Source organism: Scardinius erythrophthalmus (genome assembly GCF_964197995.2).
Source record: "Scardinius erythrophthalmus genome assembly, chromosome: 21".
Lineage (NCBI taxonomy): Eukaryota > Metazoa > Chordata > Actinopteri > Cypriniformes > Leuciscidae > Scardinius > Scardinius erythrophthalmus.
The window spans coordinates 9998202-10018186 of NC_138241.1; the positions used below are offsets into that span (position 1 = coordinate 9998202).

Here is a 19985-nt window from a genome sequence, read left to right on the forward strand (position 1 = left end):
ACGTAGTTTGTAATTTAAATGGTCACATTTGGATTATACTCTGATGTTAAAGTTTTAAAATCTCATTTTGCTTACAATGAGAATGTAGCATTTAAGATGTAACCTTCAGCTATGATGTCATAGGAATTTTTGCATAGAGACTTCCGATTGGGCTTCATCTTAGATTTATTTGCATACTGAATTGTGATTGGTCTCATATTAATCAATCGTGTAGTAGTTTGATTTGTATGACAGTGACAAAGCAGCACTGATGTGGCATTTAATCACACACAAAGTAGCATAAAATGTAGCCTAAGCATACCTAAAACTTGATTTAATGTTATGTGGCTTTGCAAGCACTGATATTTCTTTCTGGAAATGCAAATCTAGTTAAATACCTTAATTCCTTGTGTGTGTGTGTGTGTGTGTGTGTGTGTGTGTGTGTGTGTGTGTGTGTGCGCGTGTGTGTGTAGCCGAGTGCGGAGGACACATTAGCGGCGCCACATCTGGAAGGATTCTGTCACCTGGTTACCCAGCCCCTTATGACAACAACCTTCACTGCACCTGGTCCATCGAGGCGGACACAGGCAAAACCATCAGGTACGAAAACCCGTGGTTGCAAACCACATTATGTTTTTACCTCCCCTCCATTAATTTCCATATAATTCCCATACAACCTATAAAGGAGCATGGTGATTGCATTTCACCCTGCTGTGCGGCCTACCACTGGCTGGCATCTGTTCCTACAAGTGCATTACCGTTACACAGAGGGGGAGGGTTAGTGAAAGGGCAAAAAGAATAGAGACACAAAAAGCGATAAGCCAGTTAAGCCTTCAAAAACGAAGCAAAACTCAGGTAAGCCAATTCAGTTGATCCGTTTAAAGAGAAGATGGCTTATGAAGAGCAGATAACAGGAGGAATTGTAAGAGTGGGATGTAATTCACACCATCAGGCTTGAGTCATTTCATTTGCGTGCTGCAGGTGTTTCAACTATTTCTATACATACAGGGTCTAAAATGATTGCTCACCAAGCACCGAATGCCAGTCAAAATTGACTTTGGCACTCTGAGTATGTGAGTGGAGTTGAGCAACAGCAATTTCCCCTTCTCGCTCGAAGCATCTGTAATCACTCCGCTACAACTCTACTCCGTCTCTCACTCCCCGCTCACAGGTGAAAGAAACCCCTCTGTGACTTCTCTCCGTTGCATACATTTGCACAGTAACTGCTCCACAAGTTCTCTCTGTATGTGTTTTATCGTCTTAGCTCAAGATGCATTACATGAAATCATGTTTGCGTAATTCTGTACAGTTGCGGGGGTGTTGCATTAGTATGATGACATGGTTGTTCACAATTTTCAAAAGACTGCACTGAGAGGAGAGAATGATGTTTTACCCACCTTCAGATTTTATTTTCACATGTTAAAGGAACACTTCATTTTTTTTTCTTGTCACAACTTCTTCAATTTTAAGTCTGACACTCACCTTTTTGTTTTCTTTTTAAATTATGAAGTAAATTTACTGTATATAAACAGTTTATAATCAACAATTTATTTATAAATAACAATGTGTTTAAACAATTTATTCATAGTCCTTTTATATTATTGTCATTATTGAGTTGTTATTTTCATACCTATATTAGTTAGGTACACACTACAGTTCCACTGTTAGCAAAAAGGACGCTGCAAGTGAATGAAATGTCACTTCTGAGAGGTGTGGAGATATTTGAATGTGTTTGCGGAGAGCAGAACTCATGGTTGTCCACCCACACTTCCCACAGAGACAGTCATTGTTGTGACTTAAGTTGATCAGTGCTGTGTTTACATGCCAGCTGCAGTGCTGCGCTTGGAGGTCAAGGAGGTCAGGCTACAGTCGTGTTGAGTGTAAATAATATAAATCCCAGTGGCTCAGTAAAGGAATACATTTATTCTGAAGGCCTTTTGCTGTTTTGTTTTATATATATATATATATATATATATATATATATATATATATATATATATATATATATATATATATATATATATATATATGCTTTGTTTGCATTCAGCAAGCAATTTTTATTTTAAAAGATGCAAACGATGATCCAAACATATCAAAAAGGTCATATTGTGAGGAATCAAATGTCTTTTGAAACATAAGATGTTTAGAACTCAAAAACTTGTCCTTCTGCAAAACAAGGCTATTTATTAAAGCTACATACAAATAAAAAAAAGAATAAAATAACACAATTATATTAATGTGAGAACGCCAAAAAATACATCTTCCAGACCATATCTTTACCAAAATACACTTTGATAAACCTATAATAATGATTTATATTTTAGAGCTTTCAGGGCGGATCATTTCATATCCATACACAGAGAAAAATAGCTCCGTCTGTGGGTAGTGCAAAGCTGAAAGCTTTGATGAAGATGATCATTAAAAATAGCAAACCTCCAGGGAATCATGGGTTGTAAAGACAAGAAAAAAAAAAAATTAATTGTCCATCCACACTGATAAATTGTCCAATATTGGTGCCTCGAGCCACATTCAAGGATCATAGCTGAAACACAACCACAACAACATTCTTCCGCAACATTCTTATTTTTAACTACTACAGTTGCATAATGTACTGTAGCTTTTTTTCCAAATTTGTTTAAACTTTCTTTATATACCAATACATAATTAAAATGTAAGTACTCTGAAAAAGAGAGTATAAAAATCGAGTGTCTGTAGTCCTCTCAGGGCGCAATAAACACAGCTACTTATTTCCATTCGGAACGAATTAAATGATTGGCTGGGCGACTGTCACTCTCCCTCGCTACCATGGCTACCACCCCTGCGGCTACAGGAGCTGCCCACATGCGCGCACCCGTTTGACTCGAGGAGGGGAAGAGGCACGGAGAGAGGCACGGAAGCAAGGAAGAATCACAATAATGGCAGAGAAAGAGCAGTCAAAGTTCCCAGTACCTGCATATACAGTCAGCCAAGGCAAAAAAAAGGAACGAGTAAGGTAGAAAGGTAGGCTACTTGTCACCGGAGTGTAACGTTAGTCCTTATCAGAGCCAACAGTGCTTTCATCATGGAAGCTCTTACATGCAAAACACCGTGTATGTTATGAATCTTACACGAAATTCACCTTCATCACAGTCTAACTGATGGTAATGGGAAAACGTGTATCAATGCAACCTGTTTTTAGCTTTGCCTTATGTTACTAGCTCGTTACCGAATCAAACTCAATATATTTTAAACTTCACCAGTATCGATATGCTAGCTTGATAGTGAATACTAACAGCCATGTAAGTTGTTTATATTCATAATGATAAAGTTAGGTATTTTATTACATGTGATTCTGATATGATGTCACTACATGCACTGCGCTCCTCTCCGCTCGGCGCTGGCAAACGTGTCCTCCAGCTGAGCGGTCGGCATCGCGCGTTCATGTGTTTTGGGGGCGTGGCTTTGGAAGGAGCTCAGAAGGGAGGGAATGGAATAAGTAGCTGTGTTTATTGTAGTCCTGAGAGGACTACAGACACTCGATTTGTATACTCTCTTTTTCAGAGTACTTACGTTTTAATTATGTATTGGTATATAAAGACATTTTAAACAAATTTGGGAAAAAGTTTTTTTTTAGAAAAATCCTGCCTACCCTGCCTTTAATTTGTTATATCCTATCTTTGCAAAGTTCTGGACTTCTTATTTGACTAAATTTGAACATGTATTTTAGTTTACATGTATTTTGAGCTTATAATGTCGATGCAATGTGTTTGAATGTCTTGGAAAAAAAAATGCAACAAAATGTAATATTCTCACTATATTTGACCTTTCCAGCCTCCACTTCATAGTCTTTGACACAGAGGTGGACCATGACATTCTGAAGGTTTGGGACGGACCAGCAGAGAGTGGCATTCTGCTGAAAGAGTGGAGTGGGTCGCTTTTACCCGAAGACACTCACAGCACTTTCAACATCCTCACGCTTCAGTTTGACAGCGATTACTTCATTAGCAAGTCCGGTTTCTCCATCCAGTTCTCTAGTATGTATCAACTTCTCCTTGGCTGTGCATAGCATTCTAGCATATTTCTCTTACTATCTTTGCAGTATGCATACTGTGCACTGTACACTAATGTTCATTATGAATGGTAACTGGAATACCTGGATGAGCACAATTACAGCAAGATAATACCTAGCCTCACCTAGCCCATCACTTAAAACAAAAATCCATCCTTCTGTCTTTTAAATATCCGTGTTAATAGAGCATGTTAATAGGGCCGTTTAGTGAAGCTGATTGCTGTAGTTTACGTCCAACTTAGGCGTGTGGTCTTCCTTCATTTTTAATTTGAAGCTGCTGGCAATTTTGTTGGTGATCAAATATTTAATATCTCTACTCTCCATAATTAAGGTAGTTGCTACATTTTCAGCAGTAACAGTTCAAAAAACGATTGTATAATTTACATCTCTACGATGATTGGTTGATATATCAAGTGAGGCTAGCTTCCTCTGCGATGTATTTTTCTCAACACCTAACCTCTGAAAATGAAATACTCGATGGTGAATTGCTATTTTTTTGGGTTGTTTTTTACCAACGGAGGCAGAAGTCTTAGGCTATGGTTTTTGCTTCCCATTCCCTTTCTCTGTCCCATCAGACTTGCCTTAGCACAGTTTTCCGAACAATTGTAATTAAATCGGCAGATTCGGCACGTTCGGGGAAGAGCAGCTCTGGCAATATTTTATGGTGTTACAGTGGTGAAATTACAAACAATACACATTCTGAGACAGGAAATGAATATGTGGGAATTTTATTAACATTAAATTATCCATTTTCCTTCTCAAAATCTTGGATAGTCTGTGCCTCCCTTGCCATCCTGGGGTGAGTTTCCCGAAAGCATCGTTGGCCAACTATGGTCGCAAGTTCATCGCAATGTCCATTGAACTCTATTGGTAACGACGGAACTTGCGACCATAGTTGGCCAACGATGCTTTCGGGAAACGCACCCCTGATGAGCTGCCACTCTATGTTTGCCAAAATGTGCAGTGTAACGTATCAGCATACCAATTCTTTCTCTCTCTTTTTTATTAAATCAAAAATATAGAATAATTGTGTTTTCAAAAGTGTCAGTTTATTATCTAATAAATAAAATAGCCAGCAGTGTATTGTAGAGTGTAGGCTGTGCAGTATGCAGTAAGTAGTAAGCTATTGTTGTAACACAGCCTTTTTATCTTGTTAATGTCTTTAGATCCCTCTGTACTTGTAGGCTATTTATGCAATTTTAAGTGGTTTTGATGATTGATATAATTAATGAAATATAATTAAATTAAAATCTCCATAAACATGAATTTAACTCCATCATATAAGTGGGATGCTGTGCACCTTGGCATATTTAGTCGAGAGCAGAGGTCTGTTTTCTCATGAATAAGTGATTTTCTGCTCTCTCTAATGTCTCACTGATTCACAGCTGATTCAAAATTAATATTTTTTATTTCAGCTACAGTTGCCATGACCTGCAACGACCCAGGGACCCCTCAAAATGGAACACGCTACGGAGACAGCAGGGAGCCTGGCGACACCATTTCCTTTCAGTGTGACCCTGGGTACAAGATTCAAGGAGTGTCTGAAATCACTTGTGTTCAGCTCAACAGCCGCTTTTTCTGGCAGCCGGACCCACCCACCTGCATCGGTGAGATCTGACTCCACTGCGTCCTTCCATACCACAGTAAAAACTATAGAACACTTTTATTTTAAAAGTAAAATATGAATAGAAATGATGTCTGTCAATGCAATAGGTTAATTTATAGTTTAGAGTGATTAATTACAGAAAAAAAAAATATTGCTGTTGATACTAATAGAAAGTCTGGTTTTGTTATTTGTATCATATTGTATTTGACATGATACCAAACTACTGGCATTTATGACAATGGTAACACCATACATTATATATATACAGTGTGTGCATAATTACTGTATAATGCAAGTTGATAATCTGATCATAAATTTTTTTTTTACAAGCACATTTTACCAATTACAAACCACATTAACCTTAATAACTACTATTCATTTTGTATTTAATCGTTTATAAGTGATACGTAATTGTTAAGGAAGGCTAGAAGTGAAAAACACCTTATATTCAGGTGTGCATAATTATTAAGCAGATTTTCTTTTACAGTTAAAATTAGCAAAAATACATATTTTACTCACACTGAAAAGTAAAAAAATTATTAAATGCATATGAGAAGGATCCAATACTAATGCAATACTAGAAATTGCAAAATTAAAGCATTACCAATGGACAGCAAAACACTCATTGGTTATCAGGATCATACAAAAACAGGTCATGTTAAAGCAATAGTCCACTTCAAAATGAAAATTCTGTCCACATTTACTCCTCCTCAAGTTGTTTCAAACCTGTATGAGTGTCTTTCTTCTGCTGAACACAAAGGAAAATATTTTGAAGAATTTCGGTAACCAGACAGTTGATGGACCCCATTGACTTCCAAAGTAGGAAAAAAAAAATAGTCAGTGGGGTACATCAGCTGTTTGGTTACCGACATTCTTCAAAATATCGTCTTTTGTGTTCAGCAGTAGAAAGAAATCCATACAGGTTTGGGGGTGAGCAAATTATGACAGAATTTTGTCTGAGTTAAATCTCTTTTTTGGCCCATTTTACCTGTAAAGGAAAACCTGCTTAATAATTATGCACACCTGAATATAAGACGTTTTTCACTCCCAGCCTTCCTTAACAATTATATATCATTTATAAATTATTAAATACAAAGTGGATAGTAGTTATTAAGATTGATGTGGTTTGGAATTGGTAAGTGTGCTCGGGAAAAAAACATGATCAGAAAATCAACTTGCATAATAATTATGAACGCACATGCATAAATATTTTATATAAATACATATATATATACATATACATATATACATATATATACATATACATATATACATATATATAGATCACTTCTCATCACCTGCACAATAGCATGCCAACAGCAAGAGTGGGTTAGGGGCGACTCTGAGCCTGGATTTGAACCCAATTAAACATTTCTGGAGAAACTTGAAACTGACTATCCAGTGACAGTCTCCATCTAACCTGACAGTACTGAATTTCGCAAGTCAGTAAATATTAAAATCGAGAACCATCACTCTACCATTGTAACAACACTGTATTTTTTTTGTAACTCTACTCGGTTGTCCACTACCAATCATAAAGTCATCGCACCATAAAACAGTTTTTAGAGTTAATGTCTGCATCGAGTGGTCTTCTTGTAGTTATTTAATAAATATGCATGTTGGCTCAGCATTATAGGGAAAAGTATAGCTGTTTCACTCACTGCATTACACAGTTGCTTTTATATTATTACTATGACCTTCTCTCAGACCTCCAGTATTTTTTCTGCTTCCTATTCTTTTTTTTCCCTCCAATGTCCCTATTGACTTTTTTGATGTCATGCTTTAATATTTCCATGAAATTCTACAAGGTCATATCGCGCACAATTGCCAGGTTCAGGAAGTAAAAATCACATTCATCTTCTTTGAAGAGAGAAATTGATTTTTAATGATAATGTTAAACCATTCAAGACAGACCTTGCGTGAGCTCTGAGATTGTTACGGGATGATATATGCTTTTGTACCTTCATTAAGAGAGAGAAAAGAAAGAGACAATTTATTTGCTAAATGCCCAGTGTAATGCACCATTACCCATAATTCTAAAGTGAAATCCAATCAGTAAAGGGTGTTTACAAGGAAGCAGGAATTAGAATATGAATCTACAATGATCTGCTCACTCCCATAAATGTTTATATTTGTATATATTTTACTATTTTTTCATACACCGATAATCCATCATATTTATACAATGGCCATTTTCTTCAGTCAGTAGTTTAATAGTGTATTGCCATTTTTTCAGTCTTTTGCAATGCTTCATGGGACATAGTTCATTCCATCATAAAAGACAAAGGACCCTATTTTAATGATCTAAGTGCATGGTCTAAAGTGCACAGGGCAAGTGCACTTAGGGTGTGTCTGAATCCACTTTTGGTAGTTTAACGACGGGAAAAATGGTCGGCGCGCGTGGTTTATGGTCTAAAAGGGTTGTCCCTAATTCTCTTAATGAGTAATCGGTGTGTTTTGAGTGTAACGTGAAATAAACCAATCAGAGTCTCATCTTCCATTCCCTTTAAAAGCCAGTTGGGCTCGCACCATGGCGGATTCGCTATTTACATGGCAGAATTTGCAAGCAGAAAAACTGAACGCTTCTCCAGAGAGGAAACGGATCAGCTCATGCGCGAGGTTAAAGTCGGCATGAAACGGAAGTTGAGATTGTAATTTTTTCCTTGTTGTGACGTATATCCGAGTGAAACGGCTTCTGAAATTAGAAAAAAAATGTAGGGCGGGGCTTGATTTCGTCCTTCGGGAATTGATTGGATCGTTAGAGGTTGGGCGTTGCAAACAAAATGGAGGCAGATTTGAATGCCAGTTTACATTCAGTTGTGGAGGATTTCTCTCCACCAGACTCCCCACCGTTACCCTCCCATGAAGGATTTTTTATTTTATTTTATTATTCCCGCGAACCAAGATGAGTCAAGTCAAGTTATCAGCCTTATTAGACATTCTCTGTTATCAGTCAAGTTCACCCTCGAGAGCATCTCGATAGCCGCACCCTCATCGGCTCTGGCCACACCCTTTCGCCATGGCACGTGACCGAAAGAGAAGAGAGGTCGTTTCGAGGGGGGAGGGAAGGGTAATGTATTTGATTAAAGATTATAAGGGTACATGAATTTTAAAAAAATAATGAAGTGCACAGATAAATCATTTATAATAAACACTACAATATTACATATAAAAAGAAGATTTGTCAAATTTGATTTCATGCCGACTTTAAAGCGTGCAAGCAGCCCATCTACAGGACAAGCCGGATTCCAACATATCTATATGCACACAATAATAATCTTTTACATTGTAATCCTTTTATTTTTTAATATTTGGCATGTTTGTGTGCTGATGTGATCCCTTTGTGTGTAATAAGCAGAGTGTGCGCATGTTGTGCACCCTCCTATAGGCGCATATTACTAATGCACCCTTTAAATAACAAAAAAACAAATACTGCGCGCAATGACTTTAGACCAGGTTTCAGTTGGTCAGTGGCACAGTCTATTTCAGTTGCCTCAGAATAGCAATGCGCCAACAATGCTCCTGAACACACCTTGTTTTCAGACCAGCAGCCAATGGGCACATAAATGGACGCAAATTAATTTGCTATTTAAACAACATGGCGCAGGACGTGAAAATGATAACTGTTTCGGGCTTTATTTCAGTTTATATTTTATTTTATTACAATCTTAGTTTCAGTTTTTGTTCTATACATTTTTTTTTTTATGTTGTGATCTCAGAGCTCATTGATCTGGTTCATGACATACATATTTTTTTCATGATTTTTTTGTTGTTGTTGTTTTGCTTATGGGAAAAATATTTCCAGAACCAATGCCAGCAAAAAAAAGTGGCAGGTCCTATTACATATATATATATATATATATATATGTATGTGTTTTTTTTTTTTTTTTTTTTTGCTTGTTTGTTCAGTCAATATAGTCAATATATTAATGCTTTTGTTCTCCAAGCAAGACATACCCTTCATATCTAGAAATCTCTTAGATGGTTTGGTAATGAAGTCCTGCCTGAGCTCATTTACAATTAATCTTACATGTATTGGTTATTATTATTATTTAATGTTTTGGCATGTAGTTGTCTTGCTATATTAATTGATAATGAGCTCAGAGTAATCATCCTGTAATCAGACTGCTTTAACATTGTTTATTATTACTGTGTTGAAGGATCACATTAAATAATCTCTCAACCTCACTCTCCTTGTTATGACAGCTACCTGCGGGGGCAATGTGACAGAGCCTGCTGGGGTAATTCTATCACCCAACTATCCTCAACCCTACCCACCAGGAAAAGAGTGTGACTGGCGGATAAAAGTCAACCCTGACTTTGTCATCGCTTTAATCTTCAAAAGGTAATGTGCTCATGCAGCGCTGGGCACCTCTGACTCTCATGCCACCTAAAGGGGTATACCATCTTTCACAGGGTTATGTACCATTCAGAACTGAATTGTTTTTCAACTTCAGGTTCTATAAATGTTAAGTGTATTTGAATTGAGCGCACATATGCAATGGGGCCATACATTACTGTGCAAAAGTCTTAGGCATGTTAGTATTTTCTCTCTCTCTCACACACACACACACACACACACACACACACACAAAAAAAAAAGGTTTTGTGTATTTGCATATTTTGCTGTAGTGTGTCAGTAGGAAATATCAGTTTACATTTCCAAATATTCCTTTTGCCATTAATTGTAATAATCCAGTGAGATTTCTGTATGCACAATGAGTCTGACATCAGTCGGTATGATCCACACAGAGATCTGATCTCACCATTATTGAGTCTGTCTGTGATTACATGAAGAAACTGAAAAAAAAACTGAGAGAGACTGAATCCAGAAGAACTGCGGAAACTTCTCCAAGACGCTTGAAGAAACTTGCCTGCAAAGATACAGTACTGTGAAAAGTTTTAGGCATTTTAGGCAATGCTGTAAAGTGAGGATACATTAACAAATTATGTCATCAATAGATTGTATTTATCAACTCACTTCTATAAACTAAATCAAATCAGTATTTGGTGTGACCCTGTGCATTTGAAACAGATTTTGTCCTCGGCACACTTGTCAAGTCAAGTCAAGTCACCTACATTTTTATATAGCACTTTTAACAATATGGACTATTTCAAAGCAGCTTTACAGTGATAATAGGAAATGAAAGTAACAGAGATTGTTTTGGCTTTACAGCAGCTCTAGAATAAAATTATTGTCCAGCTAAAGTTAGTTTTGATCGATTCACTTCCATTGCAGAGATCATTAGTTATTAACTTAGGGGCCGCTAACACGACACCGTTTTCACCCGCTCATTCCCAGAATTATTTATCGCTTCCGAGTAGCCATGTGAACCGGAACTATTTTGACAACGTTTTATCTGTACAGAGGTAAAGGGAAGGAGAAGGGGGCCTTCACAGGACAGGGACTGGTTGACACAGGACTGCGTTGTCGTCGTGTCCAGGCGCAGGTCCTTCATCAGATCTGGATACGGCCTGGATCCGGCGGACTGCGGTAAACTTCGGGATAAACAGAGAGACTAATATTAGCGCAGGCGCCATTCTTCTTATGATGTAAAGAGTACATCAGGATTTATTGGGAGTGTTCCCGGTTCCGGCTGACCTAATCAATGCAGCCTAACATTGAATTATAGAAGTTTATAATGTGTTATGTGTATGCTAGGTCAAAGAGATGTGTTTTTAGTCTAGATTTGAACTGGCAGAGTGTGTCTGCTTTCCGGACAATGTTAGGAAGACTGTTCCAGAGTTTTAGTGCTAAATAGGAAATGGATCTACCGCCAGCAGTCGATTTTTATAGGTATTATAAACTGGGTGGAATTTTGAGATCGCAATAGACGTGAAGGACTATAATGCCTTAAGAGCTCGCACAAGTACTGGGGAGCTAAACCATTTAGTGCTTTGTAAGTAATCAGCAATATTTAAAAATGAATACAATGTTTAATAGGGAGCCAATGCAGTGTTGATAGAACCGGGCTAATATAAGAACTCGAGCTGCTGCGTTTTGGACCAGCTGTAGTTTATTTATTAAGCGTGCAGGGCAACCACCCATAAGAGCATTACAATAATCTAGCCTTGATGTCATGAACGCATTAACTATTTTTTCCACATTGGTCATTGAGAGCATATAACATAATTTAGATATATTTTTAAGATGGAAGAATGTGGTTTTACAGATACTAGAAATGTGACTTTCAAATGAAAGATTGGTATCAAAGAGCACACCCAGGTTCCTAACCGATGACGAAGACTTGACAGAGCAGCCATCAAGTGTTAGACAGTATTCTAGGTTATTATGTGAGGACATTTTTTTGTCCAATAATTAGAATCTCTGTTTTTTCAGAGTTAACTAGTAGGAAATTACTAGTCATCCAGTTTTTTTATATCAGCTATGCATTACGTTAATTTTGTGAATTGGTTGTTTCGTCAGGGCGTGAAGAAATATAGTGCTGAGTATCATCAGCATAACAGTGAAAACTAATGCCATGCTTCCTAATGATATCTCCCAAGTGTTGCATGTACAGAGTGAACAGCAATGCAATGGTCCTAGTACTGAGCCTTGTGATCGATAAGACATCTCTTCATTTACTACTACAAACTGATAGCAGTCAGATAAGTTTGATTTAAACCATGCTAATGCAATTCCACTAATGCCAACATAATTTTCGAGTCTATTTAAAATAACGTTGTGGTCAATAGTATCAAATGCAGCACTAAGATTGAGTAACACTAATAGAGAGATACAACCACGATCGGATGATAAGAGCAAATCATTTGTGACTCTAATGAGAGCGGTCTCAGTACTATGGTATGGTCTAAATCCTGACTGAAAATCATCGCAGATACCATTTCTTTCTAAAAAAGGAACATAGTTGTGAAGATACAGCCTTTTCTAGTATCTTTGACAGAAAAGGTAGATTCGAGATCGGCCTGTAATTGAATAATTCTGTAGGATCAAGCTGTGTTTTTTTTAACAAGCGGTTTAATCATAGCCAGCTTAAAAGTTTAGGTACGTATCCTAATGACAAAGATGAATTAACGATATTAAGAAGAGGATCTATGACCTCTGGAAGCATCTTTTTCAGTAGCTTAGTCGGTATAGGGTCTAACATACATATTGTTGATTTAGATGATGTAAAGAGTTAAGAAAATTCTTCCTTTCCTATAGCAATGAATGAATCAAATTTTTCCTCAGGGAGACTACAATGCACTGCCTGATGCGATACTGTTGTAGATGGTTGCATAGTTATAATTTTCTCCCTGATATTTTCAATCTTGTTAGTAAAGAAGTGCATAACATCATTACTGCTGTGTGCTTGGAAATGTCTGGGGTTGAAGCTTTATTTTTCGTTAATTTAGCCACTGTTTCAAATACCTAGGATTATGTTTATTTTCTTCTAATAGGGTTGAAAAATAAGCAGATCTAGCTGTTTTTAAGGCCTCTCTGTATGCAATCGAGCTCTCTTTCCATGAAATGCAAAAAAACCTCTAGTTTTGTTTTCTTCCAGGTGCACACCATTTTTCTTGCTGCTCTCTTAAGGGCCCGAGTGTGCTCGTTGTACTATTTTCTTTAATCTTCTTTAATAAGTGCAAAGGATCAACTTTGTCTAAAGTGCTGGAAAAGAGAGAGTCAAAGGTTTCTGTCGCAAAATTGAGTTCTTCTAAGCTATCTGGGATGCTGAGGAGATGACACTGATCAGGAATATTATTAATAAAGCAATCTTTAGTGGCAGAAGTGATAAGTCTAACATATTTGTAACACGGTGTCGGCTTTGCAACCTTGGCTAGATGGAGTATACACAAGACTAGATAATGATCTGAGATGTCATCGCTCTGCTGTAGAATTTCAACGGCATCAACATTAATTACATGTGATAATATTAGATCTAGAGTATGATTATGACAATGAGTAGGTCCTGACACGTGTTGTCTAAGTCCAATAGAGTTCAGAATGTTTTTAAATGCCAATCTCAATGCATCTTTTTCGTTACATGTATATTCAAATCACCAACAATTAGGACTTTATCTGAAGCCAGTACTAACTCTGATAGAAAATCAGCAAATTCTTTGATAAAGTTTGTATGGTGCCCTGGTGGCCTGTATACAGTAGCCAGCACACATCTCAAACGTGATTTATCATTTACACTAGATAGTGTTACATTAAGTACCAAACACTTCAAAAGAATTATATTTAAAACAAGACTTCTCAGTAATTCTGAAGATATTATTAGAAATTACAACAACACCTCCCCCATTTGCCTTTCAGACAAGGATCATGTTTTTAACAGTAATCTTGTGGGGTGGCCTCATTTAAAGTAAATGTAATCGTCTGCTTTTAGCCAGGTTTCTGTCAAACACAGCACATTTGGGTTAACATCTGTAATCATATCATTAACAATAAGTGCCTTTGAAGTAAGGGGTTGAATATTCATCAACCCAAGCTTTATCATTTGTTCATCTGTATTTGTTACGACCCTTCTTTGGCTCTTTACCGACTAGGTACGTTAGAAGGGGAACATAAAACCAATTCAATAACACCAGTCACCATTGATCACTAAATGAAATGAGAACGAGAGAGGCACGGCAAAATCAAATACAGATTGATTAAATAAAAGATAGAGTAATTAATATTTTACATAGTAACAAAACAAAAAAACGGAAGGAGCAAAAAGGGAAAACAGGTTTGTGCCAAACAAACAAAAATAACATAATCAAAAAGGAACTAACTAAACCATTTACCTCTAATCCTAAACTAGAAAAAAGAAAGATCAAAGAAAAAGTATTTGACGTCCAAGACGTCGTAACTAAACTACTCTAATAACAAAAATACAGAGGGTGGCACAAATCCCTAACCAAGTGTATATATACAGAAATTTAGCTAAGCGTGTAAATGTAAGTCACGTGACGGTCTTACCTATCCCCTCTCCTCCTTTCCGCTTAACCCAGCTTTGCAAAGCTGTTTAACTCTTTCATAGGTCACAAATAAGAAGTTTTTGGAGCAACCAAAATACAAGGCACAATTTAGATGACACTACACACTTAAAACTAAATCAAGCAAAAAGAAAACAAACACATCATAAAACAGAACCAAACAAAAAGTCTCTCTCCTCGCTGGCAGTAGCATGTTCCTTAAGTAGGTCTTCTCCAGGTGTCAAGCATCAGAATGATGAGGATCCCGCCTCACATGGCACACCCACTCAACTTATTATGAATGACTGACAGGCAAAACAGCCAATCAGCGATGCCTGAGAAAGTGAAAGAGAGAGAGAGAGACTAGACCAAAAGGAGAAATACAAAAACACACCAAAAAAACACTATAAACGTCCCTAAGGACGTAACAGTATTATATATGTTTTTTTATTTGTTGAACATCAATTACATTTTTACCCTGAAATGGGTTTGGGAGTTTTTGTATTTCCTAATTCAGGGAACTCGGGGAAAGGACACAGTCTCTGTATGATGATATCTAGGTGATAGAATCTCTATTTGATGGGATTTATCTGACCTCAGTGACTTGAGACGGTCGGTTTAGCCAGTCTGTCTGCTTCCTGACCTGAGCCCCAATTCATGTTTGAGCTCTAAGACTATGTGCCATATTACTAGAGAGAAGAGCAGCACCATCCCAGGAGGGATGAATACCATCTCTTTTCAACAGGTCAGGCCTGCCCCAAAAACTTTTCCAATTGTCTATGAATTCTATATTATTTTGCAGACATCACTTAGACACCCAGCCATTGAGTGAGCACAGTCTATTAAGTATCTCATCACTCCGGCGAACAGGAAGGGGGCCAGAGCAAATTACAGTGCCTGACATCGTACTTGCGTGTTCACACACATCTTTAACGTTAATTTAAGTGATCTCCGACTGGCGAAGTCGAACATCATTAGTGCCGATGTGAATAATAATCTTAGAGAATTTACGATTAGCATTAGCCAGCACTTTCAAATTTGCTTTGATGTCAGGTGCTCTGGGTCCCGGCAAACATGTGACTATGGTGTCTGGTGTCTCTATTTCCACGTTCCGTGTAATAGAATCGCCAATACCTAGGGCACATTCAACAGGATTCACAGTGGGTGTTTCACTGAGTGGGGAGAATCTATTTGTTATGGTAATCGGAACGGAAGAGCGTTTTTTTTGTCCCGTGACTACAGCGTCTCACGGTCACCCAACTGCATGGGCTCATCAGCTGGAACCGAACAATGTACAGAATTCACTAAGCTAGTCGCATCCAAAGCCGTTCTTCTGGATTTAGTCTGTCTTAGTTTTCTCTGTTTCTTCATGTAATCCCAGATGGACTCGATGATGGTGCGATCAGATCTCCATGTGGAGCCCCGGCTGATGTCAGACTCCTTGTGCATACAAAAATCTCACTGGATTATTACAATTAATGGCAAAAGGAATGTTTGGAAATGTAAACTGATATTTCCTACTGAAATAACTGGCTTAAAACCTTTTTTTGTGTGTGTGTGAAAATACTAACTTGCCCGGCACTGTATGTTCCTTTGACCTTTTTACATATAAGAGTGCATTATACTATGAAAACATACAGTATGTTTCAGGACTCAAAACATCCTTTAGTCCAAAAACGGCTTTTATCGAAACCAAGCTACCAAAACGACTTGTATTGTACTGCATGAATACATTACACAAGACTCTCTGACACGGATCAGCGCCTACTTTTCCGTGATCACCTCATGTTCACTTCTTTGATCTCTAGACTAAAAATAACTTTTCTTTGAAATTTAGTTTCAACTATATCTCAGGAGAGAGCTTTCTTTGTTACATTTCACTGGATTCTTTGATAAACCAGTCGCAATTTGACAGGATTTGCAAATAGACATTTACAGAAAGATATGGATCTAACAGTAATGCCGCATCATGTCAATAACATGTAAATTACAATCTGTGATCTGCAATTTTTGATATGTAAAGACTCATGTACAGTCAGAGTCAAACATTCTTTGTTGCAAAATCATTTGTTGCTGTTTATGCTCAAGTGAATAATTTGCCAGTAAATAAATTGTCAACTACGGTGGCCCAGTAGTGCACAACACAACAACATTTAAAAAGCAAATATAAGTTCACAACACAATGGAATCAAGCCACATCACAACAGAATCAAGCCACAACACAACAAAATCAAGCCACAACACAACAAAATCAAGCTACAACACAACGGAAACAAGCCACAATACAACGAAATCAAGCCAAAACACAACGGAAACAAGCCACAACACAACAAAATCAAGCCACAACACAAAGGAATCAAACACAACACAACGGAATCAAGCCACAACACAACGAAATCAAGCCACAACACAGCAGAATAATGCCTAAGGGAATGTCTGCCAATTCCACCAGGTGGTTAAAACTTATAATTTGTATTAATTACAATGACTTTTAACATTAAAAACAGACATGTTCAAATTCCAAAACTTGTAGTATAAGTTTTTATTGGTAAGACATTGACAGTAAACATTTTTTTTTAGTTCATGACAAACACTCAATGGCCAAGGAGTGTGCCAAGTTCATATGAGGCACAGATGTGATCAGATGTGATGTGGTCAGTATATCATTGCCAGATTACATTAATAATCAGAGCCACCAATCAGAGGTTCTTTTTAATTCATAGATGTTTCATTAGGTTTAATTAAATAGCTATTATTTTATGGATCATAGTGGGATGCTTAGTTTCCCAGAATACTCTAATTTACCCTCAAGTCTTAAAATGGAGCCACACTGCATGGAGCAGGTTTGCAAGATGAAGACCTGAAACAGAATTTCTAAGAAGCTAATGATTGTCTTTTTAGTGCTTTAGTACTTTTTGTTTCTTCTTTTGTACTTAGGGGTGTAAATACATCAGTGTTGAAGCATATTATGAATTCAAATCGCTGCAATTGAGTGAGTGTCTTGTATCTAAGCCTTCACACACAACTCCACAAGCACAGTCATCAACTCAGTCACATACATTTAGAATGATTATGATTGCTTGTGTTTCACTCTTCTAAAATCATCATGACTTAATGGACGTTCATTACAATTACAAAACAGACCAACTACAATGAAGGATTCCCTTCTGGGAACTAGTGGGCTTTCTAGTAAAGCAGGTTAAGCGTGGATGTACTGGTCACTGGATGTACTTGAACACTTTCCTGGATTAACATCCTTGTTTATTAAAAGCATTTATCAACAAATATTTTTATATATTAACATATCAGTACATAATAATAGAAATAAATTACTAAAACATTTTAATACATGAAAAATGTCAGAGACTGTCTAGTCTAATGACATGCTCTTTAGGAATCTTAATGGCCAAATTAAGCACATTAAAGCTAAGATATTGTGAATAGGCCTAATCAGTGTTTTGCCCTGCTCTATTTAGTTTTACAGAAATGTTGTTAAGCATGTTAAAGGGTTAGTTCACCCAAAAATGAAAATTCTGTCAGTAATTACTCACCCTCATGTTGTTCCAACCCCGTAAGACTTTCGTTCATCTTCGGAACACAAATTAAGATATTTTTGATGAAATCTGAGAGCTGGATCAGTCCTCCTGCAGGCTTATGGACACTATAACTTGCTGGCCCGAAAATGTATTAAAGACATTGTTAATATAGTCCAAGTGACTCCAGTTGCTCAATCTTAAGTTTATAAAGCGACGAGAATACTTTTTGTGCGCAAAAACAAACAAAAATAACGACTTTATTCCACTTTTCATTTCCTTCTCTCTGGACCTCGAGTTTTTTTTACGTAGTGTAATAGCGTAGCGCGTCTGTGTTGCACGTCACCACGTATCACACATGACCAGAGTCGCCCAATAGTGAGCCTACGTGGTGACGTGCAACACAGACAAAAAGCATTCTCGTCGCTTTATAAACTTAAGATTGAGCCACTGGAGTCACTTGGACTATATTAACAATGTCTTTAATACATTTTCTGGGCCAGCAAGTTATAGGGCCCTATCTTGCACCCAGCGCAATTGACTTTGTACACCGACGCACGTATCATTCCTATTTTGCACCCGCGCAAAGCGCGCTTTTCCCTCCACAGAAGCACGTCGCTAAACTAGGGAATGAACTTGCGCTCCCTGGGCGGTTCAGCGCAAAAAAGGAGGCGTGTCCCGGCGCAAACGTTCCTTCATGCTATTTTGCAGGTTTAGAAAACAATTGCGCCACTAACCAGGAAAAAATAGTTTAAAGTCAGTGGCGCGTTGCGCATGTTATTCATATGCTATTTTAAGGGTGCATGCTTGGCCATAATCAATGTAGCGTGTGCACAACACGCATACACTTTGATTATCTCATCTACACAGAAGCAGCAGTTTTCATTTTTGAAAATCATACATTATTACGATAGATAGATAGATAGATAGATAGATAGATAGATAGATAGATAGATAGATAGATAGATAGATAGATAGACAATTTATTAAAAAATCATACATCTAGCTTACACATTTGCCCAAATTATCATACGCCTTTTTAACCGAAGTTAATTTGGGTGGGTTTCTCCATCTCCAACGTCCCTGACGAGAGCGCTGCTCTCCTTGGCTGTGAACCGCTCCTGGCGCGCGCCTGGCAAATCCGCCGTTATAATAGGAATCCGCTTTAAACAAGCGCGCCTGCTCTTAAAGGGAATGTGAGATGACGCTCTGATTGGTTTATTTCACGTTACGCCCAAACCACACCTATGAATAATGAAGCTACTTCAGACCAACCCATTTTAGATTTGCGTTGAGCGCAAGTGTCATTTATCCCGCCGGGAAAATAGCAACAGCGCCAAGACCCGCCCACAAAGTTACTTGCGCTTTGCGCTTTGACACTTGCGTTTCAGATCGTTAAAATAGGGCCCATAGTGTCCATAAGCCTGCAGGAGGAGTGATCCAGCTCTCAGATTTCATCAAAAATATCTTAAATTGTGTTCTGAAGATGAACGAAAGTCTTACGCGGTTGGAACAACATGAGGGTGAGTAATTACTGACAGAATTTTCATTTTTGGGTGAACTAACCCATTAAGCTTCCAGGGGTGTGTTTCACATATAACAGTGCACGATGCATCGTTGAAGAAATCAAGTAGTTTGTCACGACTGTTTCCCGAAACCATATTGTCGCAAATTGGTCATTCAACCAAGTAGGTTAATGATGTCACGCAGGTGGTGGAGTAATAACTACTTTTAATGAATCTGTTTGAGATCTAATTAATGCTAGATGTTTTGCCATAAATTACAGACATGGCATCTGAGGACTATTTCTAATTTTTCTCAGTTATTTTGCTTTATTTCCAGATTGAATCTAGGCTCGTACTTACCTGGTTCTTATGTACTAGAGCACGTTCGCACATGCACACTCTTCAAA

The 19985-nt window shown here is 37.6% G+C and overlaps 1 protein-coding gene across 2 annotated transcripts in view; it reads left to right on the forward strand.

The window, feature by feature from the left end:
- LOC308681343 (CUB and sushi domain-containing protein 1-like) overlaps positions 1 to 19985 on the forward strand; it is a gene marked incomplete at its 3' end in the record, with an annotated part of 827421 nt that overhangs the window by 627517 nt on the left and 179919 nt on the right. For both annotated transcript variants that reach the window (XM_081350146.1, XM_081350147.1), the window contains 4 exons: positions 453 to 579; positions 3790 to 3992; positions 5443 to 5634; positions 9840 to 9978. In XM_081350146.1, the coding sequence (XP_081206272.1) occupies positions 453 to 579; positions 3790 to 3992; positions 5443 to 5634; positions 9840 to 9978 (661 nt within the window). The remainder of the gene's footprint in view (positions 1 to 452; positions 580 to 3789; positions 3993 to 5442; positions 5635 to 9839; positions 9979 to 19985) is intronic.